The sequence below is a fragment of the Osmerus eperlanus genome, chromosome 25 (assembly GCF_963692335.1).
Source record: "Osmerus eperlanus chromosome 25, fOsmEpe2.1, whole genome shotgun sequence".
Lineage (NCBI taxonomy): Eukaryota > Metazoa > Chordata > Actinopteri > Osmeriformes > Osmeridae > Osmerus > Osmerus eperlanus.
This window is the reverse complement of record NC_085042.1, coordinates 1640152-1658516: the sequence shown is the minus strand read 5'-3', so window position 1 is coordinate 1658516 and position 18365 is coordinate 1640152. Positions and strand designations below refer to the sequence as shown.

At 50.2% G+C, this 18365-nt stretch overlaps 2 protein-coding genes across 3 annotated transcripts in view; one reads left to right on the top strand and one right to left on the bottom strand.

Moving 5' to 3' along the window:
• The first annotated feature begins 270 nt into the window (after positions 1 to 270).
• LOC134012298 (phosphatidylinositol 4-kinase alpha-like) overlaps positions 271 to 18365 on the top strand; it is a 35168-nt gene continuing 17073 nt past the window's right edge. The window contains exons 1-29 of one of the 2 annotated variants that reach the window (XM_062452089.1): positions 271 to 463; positions 1205 to 1321; positions 2022 to 2115; positions 2864 to 2952; positions 3081 to 3153; positions 3229 to 3534; positions 3616 to 3764; positions 4064 to 4129; positions 4236 to 4332; positions 4463 to 4654; positions 5784 to 5884; positions 6161 to 6290; positions 6795 to 6924; positions 7013 to 7108; positions 7197 to 7380; positions 7562 to 7665; positions 7804 to 7972; positions 8190 to 8240; positions 13447 to 13542; positions 13615 to 13627; positions 13952 to 14088; positions 14233 to 14366; positions 15194 to 15276; positions 15616 to 15686; positions 15812 to 15936; positions 16021 to 16102; positions 17479 to 17562; positions 17715 to 17804; positions 17946 to 18065. In XM_062452089.1, the coding sequence (XP_062308073.1) occupies positions 365 to 463; positions 1205 to 1321; positions 2022 to 2115; positions 2864 to 2952; positions 3081 to 3153; positions 3229 to 3534; positions 3616 to 3764; positions 4064 to 4129; positions 4236 to 4332; positions 4463 to 4654; positions 5784 to 5884; positions 6161 to 6290; positions 6795 to 6924; positions 7013 to 7108; positions 7197 to 7380; positions 7562 to 7665; positions 7804 to 7972; positions 8190 to 8240; positions 13447 to 13542; positions 13615 to 13627; positions 13952 to 14088; positions 14233 to 14366; positions 15194 to 15276; positions 15616 to 15686; positions 15812 to 15936; positions 16021 to 16102; positions 17479 to 17562; positions 17715 to 17804; positions 17946 to 18065 (3282 nt within the window). In that variant the 5' untranslated portion in view covers positions 271 to 364. Of the gene's footprint in view, positions 464 to 1204; positions 1322 to 2021; positions 2116 to 2863; positions 2953 to 3080; positions 3154 to 3228; positions 3535 to 3615; positions 3765 to 4063; positions 4130 to 4235; positions 4333 to 4462; positions 4655 to 5783; positions 5885 to 6160; positions 6291 to 6794; positions 6925 to 7012; positions 7109 to 7196; positions 7381 to 7561; positions 7666 to 7803; positions 7973 to 8189; positions 8241 to 13446; positions 13556 to 13614; positions 13628 to 13951; positions 14089 to 14232; positions 14367 to 15193; positions 15277 to 15615; positions 15687 to 15811; positions 15937 to 16020; positions 16103 to 17478; positions 17563 to 17714; positions 17805 to 17945; positions 18066 to 18365 lie in introns of both variants that reach the window. The other variant, XM_062452088.1, reaches the window with a different exon arrangement.
• Positions 8347 to 13312, bottom strand: serpind1 (serpin peptidase inhibitor, clade D (heparin cofactor), member 1). Its single transcript, XM_062452090.1, has 7 exons — positions 13156 to 13312; positions 12587 to 12874; positions 11760 to 12406; positions 11413 to 11561; positions 10640 to 10764; positions 10080 to 10224; positions 8347 to 9874 (listed from the first exon to the last, which is right to left on the bottom strand). The coding sequence occupies exons 1-7, from the start codon at positions 13161 to 13163 to the stop codon at positions 9683 to 9685; spliced, it is 1554 nt and encodes a 517-aa protein (XP_062308074.1). The 5' UTR covers positions 13164 to 13312; the 3' UTR covers positions 8347 to 9682.

Sequence of the window (18365 nt, the reverse complement as noted above, 5' to 3'; positions counted from 1 at the left end):
TCTTGACAAATTAACCGTAATTTTAAACCGGGAACACAAGTTCAATAAAATACCCCAAATGTAATGGCATTTCACAAATGTATTTTGTGTGTTGAGATGCCATGTGTGAACAAAGGAATGTCTTATGTCAACCTATGTCAACCTATGTCAATCAGATTAGGTGAACTACATATTTCAGAGAGAAAATTTGCTAATCGGATCACAGGGTTCAAAATACTGCAGCCCCCACTTTTCCTTCAAATATCACAGCTGTGTGTGTTTTTGCGTTGCGCTGATTGTGCCACCAGTGTTGCCGTACTGCGGCGCTGTCTCCGCCAGCCCTCACCTCTCCTCTCTGTTCTCTGGTGTTGATGCTGGGGTAAACATGTCGGTACATGGAGGTGTAACCAGAGGGTTCTACTTCAACACAGTACTGTCACTAGCTCGTTCTTTGGCGGCAAACAAACCTACGCCACTCGAAAAGGTAAGAAAAATGTCTCAGAAGTCACCCGTCAGTTAACAGTTAGTCTAATAGCTAGGAACAGAAGTTGTTTGAAAGAGCGTTTGAATGCACGTCGCTTCCGCACAGACGGCGGTGTTTGGTTCAGTAATACAGTTGAAAGGCGTCTACGTGGAACGTTTGCTCATTGCTCTTATCACGCAGTGCAATAATTTCCCGAGAAATGTCACCTGTCTTCCTGAATGAATGATTCAGTGACATTGACAATAACAAAAACATTCTATAACAAAAAAGAGGATCTTGTAGAGATCGCTGAATGAGCTGTGCTACACTGCCTTAAAAGTATTGCGCACTGCAGTCAAACAGGTTCTACGCCGAGTTATCACCCACTCAGCTTCTCTCAGTAACTCAGCGCCCTATGGACAGCTTTTCTGCCACACATTTCCAACTAGTTCTCAAACTGTTCTTAAACATTGGGAGTCTCTGTCTGTAGTCAGATGGAATTGCAGGTTTAACTGCGCGGTAGAACTGAATCGCAGCATCGATTCATTGTACAACATTAACTTCACTCCAGAAAGAAATGTCCTCATAAAAACACTAAATAGACAAATAATTTATCTATTTTTACATATGTAATCCACAACTCAATGGTTGCCAGCATTGGAACTTCTCTATATTCTTCATCCTGCCCACCAATTTCCCAATTTGGCTTGTTCCTGACCTGCATGTGTGTGTGTGTATGTGTTCACCCCTGGGCTCCCTCAGGTCCAGAAGCTACAATGCATGTGCCCCGTGGAGTCGAGAGGCGTGTTCACGCTGGATGCTCGTCGGAGAGACGCTGTCATCGCGATCGCTGTGTTCCTGGTGGAGTCTGACCTGCAGGTGGGTGGTGGGCTGAGGGGAAGGTAGTTGGGCTGAGGACTGGGGGGAAGGTAGCTGGGCCGATGGGAAGGTGGCTGGGCCGAGGGGAAGGTGGCTGGGCTGAGGGGAAGGTGGCTGGGCTGAGGGGAAGGTGGCTGGGCTGAGGGGAAGGTGGCTGGGCTGAGGGGAAGGTGGCTGGGCTGAGGGGAAGGTGGCTGGGCTGAGGGGAAGGTGGCTGGGCTGAGGAGAAAGTAGCTGGGTTGAGGGTCTCTCTCCTCCAACTACAGTCCCTTCCATTCCACAGGTATCCTGGTGATAAGCTCATTACTGTAATCTGTTTCATCCCTTGTGCTGGCTGGTTAAGCTGATAACTCTCCCTGCAGCGCCAGAAGGTGGTGTGTTGATTCATTGCTCTGTCTCTACTTCCACTATAATGCCAATACATTACAGTTGTGTATACACCTACAGTAATAAAACAATAAAATAAAATAGATTGTGGATGTATGCAACAAACCCAAGTATGTAAATTGGAAGCTGAACAATAGGTGTGTGTTTGAGGGATTGCCTTGCGATTTAAGTTCTTATCCTCTAACATGAGCAGAGTGTGTTTTAGAATAAGGCTGTGTACTGTGTTTCTCGGCATACCACTGTGTTGCAAGATAAGTAAACTTATGTACTGTGGCTTGTTTGTGAGTGTAATGTTTTGCTTTGTCCCTTGCAGCACAAAGACTTGGTTGTTCCCTACTTGCTGGGTCTGTTGAGGGGGATTCCCCGGGTCCAGTGGCTGGAGGAAAACTCCAGAAGGAGAGGGAACGGTATGACAAGCCTCTTAACGTGTCATAGCACTCGGGTCCTACCAGAGGAGAATTCAATCCCTGGATTGTCTGCTGCTGTGGGTCACTGTGCCTTCAGCGACTCCATAATCTCTCTGTTGGTGTGTCTTCTGTTGGTGTGTGTGTGTGTCTGCTATTTGTGTGTGATTTTGGTGTGTGCATGCCAGGGTGTAGCCGCTATGATTTACTCTGTATAAACACAGCCTTGCGAGAAACACTTTTGGCACGGATTCCATGTGCTTGTTGGTGCTGAAGTGTGTGGGCTGGCACATGAGACAAGATGGTGTGTATCTGAGCGTGTGAGGATTCTCTCTCTCTGTCTCTCTGTCTCTGTGTGTGTGCATCTTCCCCTCAGAGTGGCTCCCTGTGGGTGCGTTCGTGTGAGCTTGAGTGTGTGTCTCTCTCTGTCCCCCTCAGAATGGCCCCCTTGTAGGTGTGTGTAGCCGAGGTGACTAAACTTACTCCTCATCAGTTTAAATACAGTCCCCCACGCCAGCGAAGAACTAGATTTTTGGTGGCGTAGCTGGTTAGTGGTCGCGCTCGTAGGTCAGAGGGCCCAAGTCCGAAGCCCGGTGTTGGTAAAGATCGGTAGGAAGCAAAACTGACGGTCTACGCGACTACAGCCGTTAAATGTGCTTGTAGGTATATGTGTCACAGTTCTCTCTCTGTGTCCCCTCAGGGTGGCCTCCGTGTGTGTGTGTGTCACAATTCTTTCTCTGTGTCCCCTCAGGGTGGCTCCCAGTTGCAGAGACCTTCAGCTTCTGCCTGGTGACACTGCTGTGTGATGTGGCCCAGAGAGACCCTGGCAGCAGACTCCAGGTCAGACAACGCACGTTGCCTCATAGCCCATTCTGCAGAACACCTCCTAAAACCTGATCCCAGATTTGCTCTAGACCACCCTGTGGAGATAAAGAGTGCAGTCAACTCTGTGTGTGTCGTGACTGTAGATCCTGGAGGCTGTGATGGATGTAATGCAGGGACTTCAGGACATATGCCAGACGCCTGACAATTACGAAAAAGGTAAGCACAGACATACACGCACAAACTTTTACTTGAACGCCTCACCCTGACATCCCCCCCCCCAACCCCCCTCAGTCTACCTGTGCAGGTACGTCGTCCCCTGCCTCCTGGGCGTGATGAGGGCCTTCGGTCGCTACAGCAACACGGAGGAGTCATTGCTGTCCAAGCTGTTTCCCAAGGACCGCCCCCAGGCGCCCCTGGTTACCGAGGAGACGGAGGCAGTGCGAAGGAGGTCCTTCAATGACTTCCGCTCCATCCTGCCCTCCTCCCTGCTGACAGCATGCCAGAGCGACACGCTCCGCAAGCGCAACGGCTCCGCCCCCGACCCGGGGGGCCCCTCCCCTGTCTCCCCTACCACTCCTGGACCACACTACTTTGAAGGTGAAGGCAAGGAATGAGTGTGTGCGTGTATATGTGGTGTGTTTCAGGCCTGAACGCTAACCTCCACCCCCTCCCCTCCAGGGTGCTACCGACCAGACAACAGCAGCGTGGATCCTGACTACTACTTCTGCACGGTCAGCTCCAGCTTCTCTGCGTCTCCGGCCTTCGTGGGGGCAGGAGCGAGGGAGGTTGAAGTACCTGTAGACCTGCTGCGACGCCTGCTAGGCATGGTACACAACCATAATCCTGCACAGTACAACATAGCACAAACAACACAGTACCACTCAACACAACCCAGTACAACTCAACACAACACACAGTACATCTCAACACAACACACATTACAACTTCATACAATATAACACGCATGACACAGGACAATACTGCACAACACAATACGCAGTACAATATTACACAACACAATACGCAGTACACAGTACAAAACTGGACAACACCATACACAGGACAGAACTGCACAGAACAAGGTACTCCAGGGCAGGGCTTCTTAATGAGTGTTGATGTCCTCCAGGTGAAGAGCTTAGTGTCAGACTCGTTCCTGAAGACCCTGGACACCATGGTGACCGAGTTCACAGAGGTGAGCACGAACACCTACTGTGTGTATAGGTGGGTTGTCGCACACATGTGCTTGTGTTCTAAAGTGTCGAGTATAGATGAGGATGTCGGTGTGTTTGTGCTGTCAGACCAACCCTGGGACCAGCCTGTTCTACAAAGCCTTCAGTGACCCCCTGTACGTCTGCATATTCAAGATGCTCAGAGACACCCTCTACAACATGACGGGTAAGACAAGCCGGGATGAAGCCCTCCCCTCCCTTCCCCGCTCTCTTTTCTGTCTCCTGTCTCCCGCCCCTCATAGCTCTTTGGGATGGAGGTGGTGTGTTTATTAGTGTGTGTGTAACACCCCTTCCAGCCCTGCAGCCTGACTTTGTGAGGGAGGTGCATGACTTTGTCCTGGAGCAGTTCAGCAGCAGCCAGTCGGAGCTGCAGCGGGTCCTGCACACCTCCGACGCCACGTTCGGAGAGCCCAGCCCGCTCAAGTTGCGCTGCCAGGCCAACGCCGCCTGCGTGGACCTCATGGTCTGGGCCGTCAAGGACGAGCAAGGTGAGGGAGGACGACAGGAAGGTATAGGGGAGGGAGGGTGACGGTGAGGGAGGACGACAGGAAGGTATAGGGGAGGGAGGGTGACGGTGAGGGAGGACGACAGGAAGGTATAGGGGAGGGTGACAGGGTGAGGGAGCACGACAGGAAGGTATAGGGGAGGGAGGGTGACAGGGTGAGGGAGGACGACAGGAAGGTATAGGGGAGGGAGGGTGACAGGGTGAGGGAGGACGACAGGAAGGTATAGGGGAGGGAGGGTGACAGGGTGAGGGAGGACGACAGGAAGGTATAGGGGAGGGTGACAGGGTGAGGGAGCACGACAGGAAGGTATAGGGGAGGGAGGGTGACAGGGTGAGGGAGGACGACAGGAAGGTATAGGGGAGGGAGGGTGACAGGGTGAGGGAGGACGACAGGAAGGTATAGGGGAGGGAGGGTGACAGGGTGAGGGAGGACGACAGGAAGGTATAGGGGAGGGAGGGTGACAGGGTGAGGGAGGACGACAGGAAGGTATAGGGGAGGGAGGGTGACAGGGTGAGGGAGGACGACAGGAAGGGGAGGGAGGGTGACAGGGTGAGGGAGGACGACAGGAAGGGGAGGGAGGGTGACAGGGTGAGGGAGGATGACAGGAAGATAAAGGTGAGGGAGGGTGACAGGAAGGTAAAGTTGAAGGAGGATGACAGGAAGGTAAAGTTGAAGGAGGATGACAGGAAGGATGGTTGAGGGAGGATGACAGGAATGTATAGGTGAGAGAGGATGACAAGGTGAGGGAGGATGACCGGAAGGTATAGGCGAGGGAGGATGACAGAAAGTTGGGGCGGTGCCCTCCCTAGGTCATACTGTGTACCAGGGGTTCATCAGACTACACCCATATAATCTGATCCTCTATGTGTTTAGACCCCAACCCTGTCTGCAACTTGTGCTAGGGTCATATCAGAATCAGAATTCAGTTTATTCGCCATGTATGTTATACAAACACGGAATTTACTGTGGGGAGGTGCAAACACTAAACATATACGAATCTTAAATGAAGACATATGACAAGACCGCGTCCTTAGGTCGACTGCGGTAGCTTCATTCTGATCCCTTCCTCTTCCTTTCTTCCTCTACCCTCTCTGGCCTTGTGGGGGTGTAGGTGCTGAGAACCTGTGCACCAAGCTGTCTGAGAAGCTGCAGTCCAAAACCTCCAGCAAGGTCATCATCGCCCACATGCCCCTGCTCATCTGCTGCTTGCAGGTAGACCACCCCTCTGCCCACTGCTGGATGTAGTCTCTTGGATGATAGCAGGCTTATAGATGGGTATCTATCAGTGGTATAGCATTTGACTGCTGATAAAGAGGTAACAGGTTCACTGTGGATGAAAGCGTCCACTAAATGAATGTTAGCAGGGGGGCCGCTTGTTAGCTGGATCAACTCTCTTTGCTGTCGATAGAGAGATGGCAGAGCCGGAGAGCTAATTGCTGTAATTTTAGGTTGTGTGTGTGTGTGTGTGTGTGTGTGTGTGTTTTCCAGGGTCTGGGCCGCCTGTGTGAGAGGTTCCCTGTGGTTGCACACTCCACCACCACCTCCCTGAGAGACTTCCTGGTGGTGCCCTCCCCCGTCCTTGTCAAGCTCTACAAGTACCACAGCCAGTACTGCACAGGTACTTATGACAACCACAGCCAGTACAGCACAGGTACCAATGACAACCACAGCCAGTACAGCACAGGTACCTGTAGCAAACACAGCCGGTACAGCACAGGCAACTATGGCAACCCCTGTTGATACAGCAAGGTCACTGGTAACCCTGGCCGGTACAGCTAGATAACTACAATACCCATGGCCTGTACAGCTGGGTAACTATGGCAACCCCCACCGGTACCACGAAGTAACGAGAGTTCCCTGCACAGTGAACTGATGCCTTATACTGTAGTCCACTGAAGAATGGCATTGCTGATATTGATGTGCCCAGTTCGTCCATGAACACATCACATCCAAGTGATTGATTTGCCCTGCAGTCCTGACCAGGCCTGCTACTGTAACCACTAGACTGGTCGTGTGACATTATGGAACATCTGCTTGTCCTGTCGGCTGTTACATGTGAACTCTCCCTCCCTTCTCCTCCTCTTCTCTCCAACTCTTTTTTCTCCCTTCCTCACACCCCCAGGGACTGGTGAGATCAGGATCAATGTGATTAATGAACACTCCCAGTCCAGCTTCAACCTGCTGTCCAACAGGAAGGACCAGCCATCTATGTACGAGCAGCTCCGGGACATCTCTATTGACAACATCTGCAGGTCAGAGAAATGCCCTGCTCCTCCCACTGGTCCTGCTGTTAGAAATCAATCATACAATATGGGACATATTCTCTCTCGATCCTCACAGGTCTCTGAAGGCAGGCCTCACCATGGACCCAGTCATAGTTGAGGCGTTCCTCGCAAGCCTGTCCAACCGCCTCTACATCTCCCAGGAGAACGACAAGTAAACACCACCAGCCGCCACCCCCGTCCACATCTAACATGAGGCAGAGTGATTGATGGCTCCCCCTTCTGTCCATCCCTCCCACCAGGGACGCCCACCTGATCCCGGACCACACCATCCGGGCACTGGGCCACATGGCAGTGGCTCTGAGAGACACGCCCCGGGTGATGGAGCCCATCCTCCAGATCCTGCAGCAGAAGTTCTGTCAGCCGCCATCGCAGCTCGACGTGCTGATCGTTGACCAGCTGGGCTGCATGGTCATCACTGGGAATGTAAGACATGCGCGCACACACACACGCATACATACTCAGGCCCCTCACGCATGATCACAGATCCACGCAAACACACTCACACACAGACCCCCCCCCAAGCCCAACCCCACGGACACTCGCCAACCCCAACACACAGCATTCCCCAGATTCCTCAGCATGTTCCCACTCTTTCTCTCCCCAGCTGTACATCTACCAGGAGGTATGGAACCTGTTCCAGCAGATCAGTGTGAAGGCCAGCTCTGTGGTCTACTCTGCCACCAAAGACTACAGAGACCATGGATACAGGTCTGCTGGGAATCTCTGGACCATCCACCCATCTCGCATTGTGTGTGTGTGTGTGTGTCGAATTGTAATATCCGTTTGAGTACGTGTGTAATGCCAACTGCGTGCCTGTGTCCGCGTGTGTGTGTGTTGCGTCCCTAGACACTGTTCGCTGGCTGTGATCAACGCTCTGGCCAACATCGCGGCCAACCTGCAGGGGGAGCCGCTGGTGGATGAGCTGATGGTGAATCTGCTGGAGCTGTTTGTCCAGCTGGGGCTGGAGGGCAAGAGGGCCAGCGAAAGGGCCCCAGACAAAGGCCCCGCGCTGAAGGTGTTTGCACAGACGCGCGCATGCGTGCATGCCACGCACACGCATCAACACAACATGCTCACAGACACTCTTGTGCCAGTCGCACACACTAATGCTCACACATACACGCTCAGACACCCAGGCAAACACACACTCGATGAAACGGTCAATCGACCGATCGTTCCTCCCTTCCTCTCATTAGTAGAGGTTGTCGTAACTCTGGTTCCTCCTTCTCCAGGCCTCTAGCAGTGCCGGCAACCTGGGGGTGCTCATCCCGGTCATCGCTGTGGTGAGTGACTCAACACAGGGCAGCCAGCGGTCTACTGTCACACATACGCCTCACCTTCTCACACACAGACTCAAACATAGGCCGGGGCAATAAAACGATTGAAAAATGTGTCGTAATTGATACTTCATCAGTAGCCATTAGAAAATAGCTTGACTGATTTTTTTTTATTGTCCTGGTCTATTTCAAGAATAGGTTGTTAAAATGATTCTCTAGTTATTGAAATCAGCTGAAATGAAAAAATAGCATCAAGACACTTTTCAGCTATATCGCCCAGCCCTATATACAGTACAGGAAACCTATCTGCTCACATGCAGGCCAAGAGTCCGTAAGGATCCATTAAACGGTAGCTGTAAATTGTAATGAGTAAATTATTAATTTCGTATTCTATTACACAAATCTAATATATTTGAGACTATACACAATAAGTGGTTTTGCATACAATCGACGACAGGTTTCACATCCACAAGTTTTACAATATAGGATATGTGCTGTGCATACTTTTCTTAACGTTTCTGCCTCAATCTCTCCAAATTCCATCTGAGTTCATGTTCAAACCTACAGCCGCTCTAGCATAGATGAACAGTCAGTACCAGAACAGTGTATGTGTGGGTGAGTTGTTAAGAATCAAAGTACGTTTTTGTCTGCAGAGTGAATCACCAGATGCGTCTTGACCATTATATAGTCCATGAAATGAGAATGTAGACACTGAGCATGTCCATATCCTCCTTTCTCCATTACGGGAATCTTAGTTGCATTTGGTTAGTGTTTAACTTCAGAGATAAATATTGACTCTGCTTGCAACTCAATGTCACTGAGTTGCTTGTGGTGTTTGTTGCTCTACTACCAAAGTTCAGAGATGAATATATGTCTCACAGAAGCACTGAGTGGATACCCCGTCTATAACCTTTTTATATTTGTAATATAATACAGAAATCATATCAACATAATTCAAAGACGTAACATTATAATGCTGTTGCTAAGAACATCTTGATTCCATGTTTGTTTTCACCCTGAACCCATTTCTTTATTTGTTTACGCTGTCTCAAACTTACGTTGGTGTTGTTTCAGTGATGACACATTGTTTTAGAACATCAGGTTCTAACATCTGACTGCAAATAACACTAACTCACAAGCTCTACCTCTGCGCCACTCTTTCTGCCTCTTTCTCTCTGCCTCTCTCATACACACACACTCTCTCTCTACCTCCTACATGCTCTGCCTATTTTCTCTCTCTCTCTCTAACACACTACCTCTCTTTCGCTCTCTGCTTGTCTCTCTCACACACCCTCTCTGTCTCAAATCTCTCCCCCGGAGGGGCATGGGGTAGGAGGAGCAGATGGGGGAAGAGGGGCAGGTGGGGGGTACGAGAGGCAAGAGGGGCAGGAGTAGCAGGTAGAGGAGGAAGGTGGCAGGGGGTTGGGAGGCGGGCAGGAGGGGGGGATCTAGCTCTGAGAGGGGTTGACCACGCGGCCCATGAAAAGCAGGCAATCTGTGCGGTGTTCGTAGACCAGGAACAGGAAAGGGTGGTCCACCACGAAGCGGACCTGAGAGGAGAGGGGCATGAAGCCCACCTGGGTCAGCGCTGCTGCCTCCGTGCCTTCCTCATTCACCGTGATGGTTCCCTGGTGTTTCAGCTGGACAGGGACACAGAGAGAGGCCGGTCAGATGCTGTTAGTGGCATTGAGAGGCTGGAAGAGGCTGTAGGAAGCTCTAAGAGACCTTCGGAGGCGTGTACCATCCTTTACATTGGGAGCTTTCCTTCATGGTGTTGTAGTGGGTCTCAGAGGCCTATTGTAGGAACATGAGGGTGAGGAAGTGTATGGTAGTCTGGTTCTTTACCCAGTTGATGCCGATCTTCTCTGAAGTCATCCCAGAGAAGTCCGCCTTGTCCTGGAACAGCTTGGTCAGGCCCATCTCCTTCAGGTTGTCTATCAGATCGTAACTCTGCTCCAGTTTGAACCGGGGGAACACCACCTCACGTGTCCTGGGATTGGGGGGGGGGGGGGGGGGGGGGATTAGTTCTGTCAAGGTATTGCTAATCTATATGCTTTAAAAACCAAGGAAGACTCACACTTTCGGTATCTGTACGGGTCTGCTTACGTGCAATGTTGTTTTGTGCAAGTATTAGTGTGTATGTGTGTGGATACTTTGGCCCTCATTTAACGTAGAAATCAGCTCAGATCTGAGTGCAGAAGAAATCTTATGCCAGTCAGAATACATGGTCTAATAATTCTCCAATGTGAGTTGACATGAGATGTGATCGTAGCCTCCGCTCACGTCCAAAATAATGCATGCCAAGCTTTCTGTGGAAATGACCGTACGCCTGGTTTTCAGTCTAAATGTTTATTTCAGAAATGAGTGTAATTGGATTGTGTGTGTGTGTGTGTGTATGAGCTCACCTATTGGTCATGTTGCTAATCCACCTGTTGACCACAGTGGGGGAGATTTTCTGCTCTAGGGTCCTCATGCCTGACATCTTCCTGGGAAGGACTACCAGCATGCTCATGTTCCCGCAGTACGGCAGCTGGTTCGGGGACAAAGTAACACATGTTAATGGTACACTCTTAGTGGTACTAATTGGTACCCCTCAGATGATTTAATTGGTGTTGTCGAGCTGATTTTAATTGGTACGTGCTAGTGGGTTTAAATAGCACTGCTTAGTTTGTCTCTTATTCTTAGTTTGGGCTGGACAGTGATGGACAGATTCACAGCCTCCAGGAGCTTCAGCATATGTTTGGTTTTATTCACCATTACTATGTTTTCTCCACTACCAACTAGGGCGGCCTGCCGCAGCAGTGCGGGTATGGTTTTGTGTGAATACAGTATAATGTTTTAAGCCATTTGTCACAATGATAGCTAATTGGCGCATTTACTTAACGTATACTGATGCGCGTGAGGGGGGGCTGTGATTGGATGATGACAGGTGTCGGTGATCATTCTCAAGTAATGTGATCAGCACTGTTGCTGTTGTATCAGTCAGTGGTTAGATCAGCACAGCAGTCAAAATACGGAACAAATCAATTAGGCCCAATATAAGTGACAGTTAATACGGGACAGTTGGCAACCCTACCACCAACCCTGTCCCCCAGCAATGTCAGCCACAACAGCAAGCACAACTGGGCTTGGACCCCCTGCCCTGTGATGTTAGCAGTAGCACGGGGACCAGACTCACCTGCAGGATGTCACACTGCAGCTCGTGGTCGGCTGCCGCCATGTACATGCCCTTGTTCTGCATCATGGGAACCCGCACATTGGTCTTCTCCGTCATGCGGAAGTTCCTGTAGTAAGTGGCCTCCTTGGGGAACTTGCTCTCCCAGGTGCCTGATCAGTGAACAGAGCAATTTTGAGGTGCTGGGTGGTGAATAGAGCAGTTTAGAGGTGAGCGTTAGGAGCTACGACATTCAACAAACCAGTTTGACCGTCATGCCCAAGAAGACCGACCCTTTCCGTTTAGGCACTGTGAATATCTCTGTTGTCAGTGGGGGGCTAAAGCTAGCATGGCGGGGTGGTTTTTCTTACCTTTGAAGTAGAGGTAGTTGAGGAGCATCAGCGCCATGTTGGCGTCGACGCTCTTCAGAGGCTCTTTGATCAGCCCCTTGGTGAGTTTGAGGATGCGTCTGTTGGCCATCTTGAGGAACGCAGGGTCTTTGAAGTCCACCGACTGGGGTTCTGCGTAGTAGTAAGCCTTGCTGTCCGTAGAGAAACCCGCCTCCATGGGAACGTCCTTCTTCACGTACAGGTCGTTGACGAAGCGCAGGGTGTATCCGAAGTTCCTCCGGAACAGCCTATGGGTCAGCTTCCGGAAGAGCTTGTGCACTGTGGTGTTGTCATAGTGATGACTGGCATTGACGAAATCCGCAAATCCTGTGGCTTCAAAGAGCTGGACGTGGGTCCCTGGCCCTGCCCCCAGTGCCATCATCCCCATGGCGATGGAGATGCTGGCGGGGGCCAGCAAGATATTGTCGCTCTGGTTGACGTCGTTACGGAGGCTGCGGTAGAGGTTGAACCCAAATCGGGCGTTGACGGTGTTGATCCTCTGGAGGCGCGAGCGGCCGTGGAAGAGGCGGAGAAGTCGGGCGCGCCGGACCTTGGGGTCGGACCTTGTCTCAGAGAACACGTCGATCTCTGGGGCCGGCGTGGCGATCTCGTCTATCTCGTCCCCCTCGCTGTCAGGATAGAATATGGAACTGTGAGTGGTTACGGTCGTGGTTAGGGTTAACAGCTGCGATGACGGCCTCTGATCTACCATCAAGACAGGCTGAATAGCAAGGACGTGATGAGATATTCACAAATAATCTTTGTTTGTGTGAATGTGTAGATTGTTGTGTGCCTCTCCACCCCCACACCTGTAATCGTCCCCTCCCTCTGCCAATATCTTATCAAAGTCGATGTAGTCCTCATCCTCGTAGCCCTCCAGAGGAAGGTCGCTCGTCACTGTGTTCTCCTGGTGGAAGTCCAGGGGCAGGGCTTCCACATCCTGGGCCCCCTCCAGGGCACCCCCCTGGCCTAGGCTACGAGGGTTGGGGTCAGGCTGGGGGCTGGGTGAGCTGAAGTGGGATCCCAGATCTTTGATCCCGCCTTGACAGAGGTCAGCCAGCAGGCAGGACACAGCGATGAGCATGAGGAGCCTCATCCTAAAGGACAGGGTCAGGGACAGACAGGACAGGGTCAGAGGTCAGACACGGAACAAGTTTCTGAAAGCCGAAAGGAGAGAAGAACCTGAAGCGGACGAAGATGTGTCACCAACATCAGAACACAGAGTAGCACAAATTACAAATATCAACATTTAGAAATTCCCTACTCAGTCAATATTCGGTCAGTTAACACTTAGTTACAGTCTTCTAAATTAAGAAGCTTTTCAGTGTCCTACTTAGATATTCTGTATAAATACTATATATGTATATATATATCTTACCTGTACATTGATGTGGTGTGTTAGGTCTGTTCTGTTCAGTTTCAGACTGATCTGAAAGGTCCACATTTGAACTTTGATGTGGGCTTCCCCTGAACAAACAGCGCAGATCAAACACCACGCAGACTCACTAGGAACATGCCAGCTGGAACATTTAACTCCTGTTAAAAGTCTGTTGTTTTTCTAAATGGACCCTGTTCTCCACCCTCCCTCCCACTCTCCACTATCTCCCACTCTCCTATCTCTCCCTCTTTCCCCTACCTACATCTTCCCCTCCATCTCTTTCTCCCCCAGCTGACCAGAAGACTGCCTCCCATCAAAGAGGCTAAGCCCCGCCTCCAGAAGTTATTCAGGGATTTCTGGTTGTATTCAGTGGTGATGGGCTTCGCTGTCGAGGGCTCAGGTGAGGTGGAGGGCTCAGGTGGGGTGGAGGGCTCAGGTGGGGTGGAGGGTTCAGGTGAGGTGGAGGGCTCAGGTGGGGTGGGGTCGAGGGCTCAGGTGGGGTAGGGTGGAGGGCTCAGGTGGGGTGGGGTCGAGGGCTCAGGTGGGGTGGGGTGGGGTCGAGGGCTCAGGTGGGGTGGGGTGGAAGGGTGGGGTGGGGTGCGAGGTTGGGGAATGGTAGTAAGAAGGAGACCAAGATATAGAAAGACACAATGTAGCGTCCCATAGGTCAAAGGTTACATCGGATCTTACTCTTTTTTCCTTGTTATGTCTCCCCTCCACCCTCCATACCCTGTACATCTCTCTCCTCCCCTCACCCCTCCCTCTCTCTCCCTCCTCCACCATGCCTCCCCCTCAGGACTGTGGCCAGAGGAGTGGTATGAGGGTGTGTGTGAGATTGCCACAAAGTCTCCTCTCCTAACCTTTCCCAGCGGGGAGCCCCTCCGCTCAGAGCTGCAGTACAACTCAGCCCTGAAGAACGACACTGTCACTCCGGTACATGCACTCCCCTCATACACACAGATGCAAGCACATGAACACATGCATACACACACAATCACACCCTTACATCCTTTGAAAGACCTGCAATGTAATCTAGGTTGAAAACATAACCTGTGTCGTTCATGTTGTGTTCTGTAGGCGGAGCTCAGCGACCTGCGCTCCACCATCATCAATCTGCTAGACCCCTCCCCCGAAGCCTCCGCCCTCATCAACAAGCTGGACTTCGCCATGTCCACATACCTGCTGTCCGTATACAGACTGGAGTACATGAGGTCGGCATTCTATCTGATCAATATCATCTGTCAGATCTATATCTAGACCAGAATACATGTCCGCATCTATAAGCACTATATCTAGACTGGATTACACAAGGTCAGCAGTAATTTCCAAATTTCTAATCAAATAACAAATAACAATTCACTGAAACCTAGTCAGTTATTCACTAAAAACCAAAAGACCACTCTAGGAATGGCAGAGACAATGTTCATTTTTGAGTAACATTTCCCGAGTTGAATGGTTATTCAATACTATACTATAGCTTAATATAGCTGAATTAATACATTATTTACTTTATTTCAGCTTTCTAGCGAGCAAGTTACTCAAGTAATTGTCTGTAAGGTAGCAGGAAAAAATGGAGCAAGCCAGAATGCTAAATATTTTGGAATGTGTAACTTGCGATGTTAGGTGGCTGAGCGGTTAGGGAGTCGGGCTAGTAATCTGAAGGTTACCGGTTCGATTCCCGGCTTTGCTAAATGATGTTGTGTCCTTGGGCAAGGCACTTCACCCTACTTGCCTCGGGGGGAATGTCACTGTACTTACTGTAAGTCGCTCTGGATAAGAGCGTCTGCTAAATGACTAAATGTAATGTAAATGTAAACTTGAAAACTACCTATCAGGGGTAGTGTGTGTAGATTTGTTTTGCCAGTGGCAGGTATTTGAATGGAGGTGCTGACAACCATAATTATGTGCCACCGACACGTCCATAATATCTAGACTGAGGCACAATGTGGTCAGCATCTATCTGATCTATATCTAGACTGTATCTAGATAGTATCTGTATCTATAACAGCATCCCTCTCCCACACACACACACACACAGGATGCTGCGCTCCAATGATCCTGATGGGTTCCAGGTCATGTTCCGCTACTTTGAAGACAAAGCCATCCAGAAGGACAAGTCTGGTGAGATGAGACAGCCCTCCATGCTGCCCTGGTGCTTCTGTACAGCCCATGGTGCTGCTGGGGGCTTTTCCGATGGTGTGTGTGTGTGTGTGTGTGTGTGTTTGTGTGTGTGTGTGTATGCAGCATTGTGTCTGAATGTGTGTTTTACTGGGGCTAATTGTGTGTTTATGCCCTTGCTATGATGCAATGTGTGTGTGTGTGAGTGTGTCTGCCCTATCTATGATGCAGTGTATGTGTTCATGACCTAGCTATGATGCAGTGTATGTGTTCATGACCTAGCTATGATGCAGTGTATGTGTTCATGAGCTAGCTATGATGCTGTGTGTGTTTCTGCCCTAGGTATGATGCTGTGTGTGATCTGCGTGGGAGACAAGGTGTTTGAAGTCTTCCTCCAGATGATGTCAGAGAAGGTAGAACTCCTCTTCAGACCCAGATGTTCTGAAGACCTTGGAGGCCTGTAAAACCAAATACTCTGATTTCTCCATCTCCCTCTCTCTCTGTGTGTCTCCCTCGCTTGCTGCTCCCCCCCATTCAGCCGAAGACCAAAGTGCACGAGGAGGAACTGGAACGTCATGCCCAGTTTCTATTGGTCAACTTCAACCACACCCACAAAAGGATCCGCAGAGTTGCAGACAAATACCTGTCTGGATTGGCTGAGACGTAAGCAGCCCCCCCGGCAAACTCCACTAATCAGCAGTCATTTGATCAACTCTGTCACCCACCCTTCCACCTCTGTCATCCCAGCTTCCCTCACCTGCTCTGGAGTGGGCGTGTGCTGAAGACCATGCTAGACATCCTTCAGACCCTGTCTCTGTCTCTCAGCGCTGTGAGTACCAGGGCGGGCGCGCACATTTCAACACGCGTACACATGCAGTACATGCTTCATAGGCTATGTTCACACTGCAGCTGAATGTGGCCCAAATACACATGTGTTACACATACAAGTCTGTTACTTGGAGTGTGAACAGTCCAAAGCACATTGAATCTGACATTTTCAAATCAGATTTGGGCCACTTTCACATGTGGTTTCAATCGGATACAGGTCTGATATTTGTCAATGCGACCTCCAGTATGAAACGTAAAATCTGAATTTGTGTGACTTTAACGTCACCCTTGATCAACATTCGTCACAATTCTGGTTTCCTGGTATCCAAGTGGACTCCCACGTACTTGCAGGTCCCAACTGTCTCACCCTCAGTCCCCTGGATGGGAACTGGGGTTGAGGGGACCCTGATACACCCGAAATTCACAACCCTCTTCTTTGTCTTGGTGATGTTAAGCTGCAGGTAATTCCCTTTTGTACCACCCAACAAAGTCACCCACCAGGTCTATATTCTCCCCTTCCTGACCATCCGTGATGCACCCCACAAAAGCAGTGTCTTCCGAGAACTTCTGCAGGTGGCAAGTGTGAGAGTTTTATAAAGTCGGGGGTGTACAAGAGTGAACAGAAAGGGGCACGGTACTGTCCCCTGGGGTGCCCCTGTGTTGCTCACCACACGGTCAGACACAGCTCCGCAGCATCGGCCTCATGTTCTCCCTCAGCATTCGAAGCTGAATGGTGTTGAAGGTTCTGGAGAAGTAAAAAAAACACGATTCCCTCCTCACACAGCTATATCCAGGTGGGAGTACACCCTCTGGAGCCGATAAATGATGGCATCGTCCACTCCAATGGTGGCTGGTGGGTGAATTTAAGGGGGTCCATTAAGGTACCGACCAGGGGCTGAGGTACGAGAGGACCAGCCTCTCCTGGGGCTTTATGACGGGGCATGGAAGTGCTACTGGTCTGTGGTTGTTCAGGACAGTAGGGTGACCTTGGGACAAGGTGGCCTTGTGAAGTCTTCCACATCTCAGAGACCCTTTCAAGGCTCAGGCTCAGGTTGAACCAGTGCTGGAGTACTCCACACAGCTAGGTGGCTCAACTCCTCAGCACCCTGGGGCTAATGCCATCCGGGCCAGGGGCCTTGCCCCAGTGAAGCTTCTCCAGCACTCTTGTATGTTTCATAGATTACGAATATTTCTAAAAGACCTCAAACGTTTTGAATGGTAGTGTATTCATAGTTTTAGGTCTATGTAAGCTTTCTTACATACATACATACATACATACATACACGCACGCGCGCACACACACACAGCCACCTATGCACACCTACTGTATGTATGGCTAGGTTTGTTCTGACAGCAGTTCTCTTTTCGTCTGGCCAGGACATCCATAAGGACCCGCCGTACTACGACATCCCTGACACGCCCCACCGCATCACCGTCCCTGACACCTATGAGGCCCGCGAGGTGAGCCTGGAAAAGCAGCCCCCCACCAGGGGGGCTGCTTTTCACTGGTTATCCCTTCATGTCTCTGTGTGCCTCTCGGTTTGTCTCTCCTCTTTCTCTTTGTCTTTCCTTGTCTCTAATCTCTCCTTGTCTCTCTCCTCTCTCTCCATCAGAGCATAGTGAAGGACTTTGCAGCTCGTTGTGGGGAGATCTTGAAGGAGGCCATGAAGTGGGCCTCCTCTGTAACCAAGTCCCACCTGCAGGTCGGTTCTATGTTGAGGTCCCACACACACACACACACACTCACAAACCAACCCTGTCATGATAGTGTAATAACTATAAAACATATCAGTGTATCATTCCTTGTACCTTAAATATATATACTGCGTTTGTGTGTGTTTCAGGAGTATCTCAACAAGCACCAGAACTGGGTGTCTGGTCTGTCCCAGCACACTGGTCTGGCTATGGCCACAGAGAGCATCCTGCACTTCGCTGGCTACAACAGGCAGAGTGTTACACTGGGGGTGAGATATACATACATACATACATACATACATACATACATACATACATACATACATACATACATACATACATACATACAGGTCCATAAATATTTGGACATTGACACAATTTTCATCATTTTGGCTCTGTATACCAAATACATTTCAAATCCATTGTGGTAATGGATTTGAAATGAAACAATCAAGATGTGCTTTAAGAGCAGACTTTCAGCTTTAATTTCAGGGTATTTACATCCAAATCAGGTGAACGGTGTAGGAATTACAATACATTTTATATGTGGCCCCCCCTTTTTAAGGGAC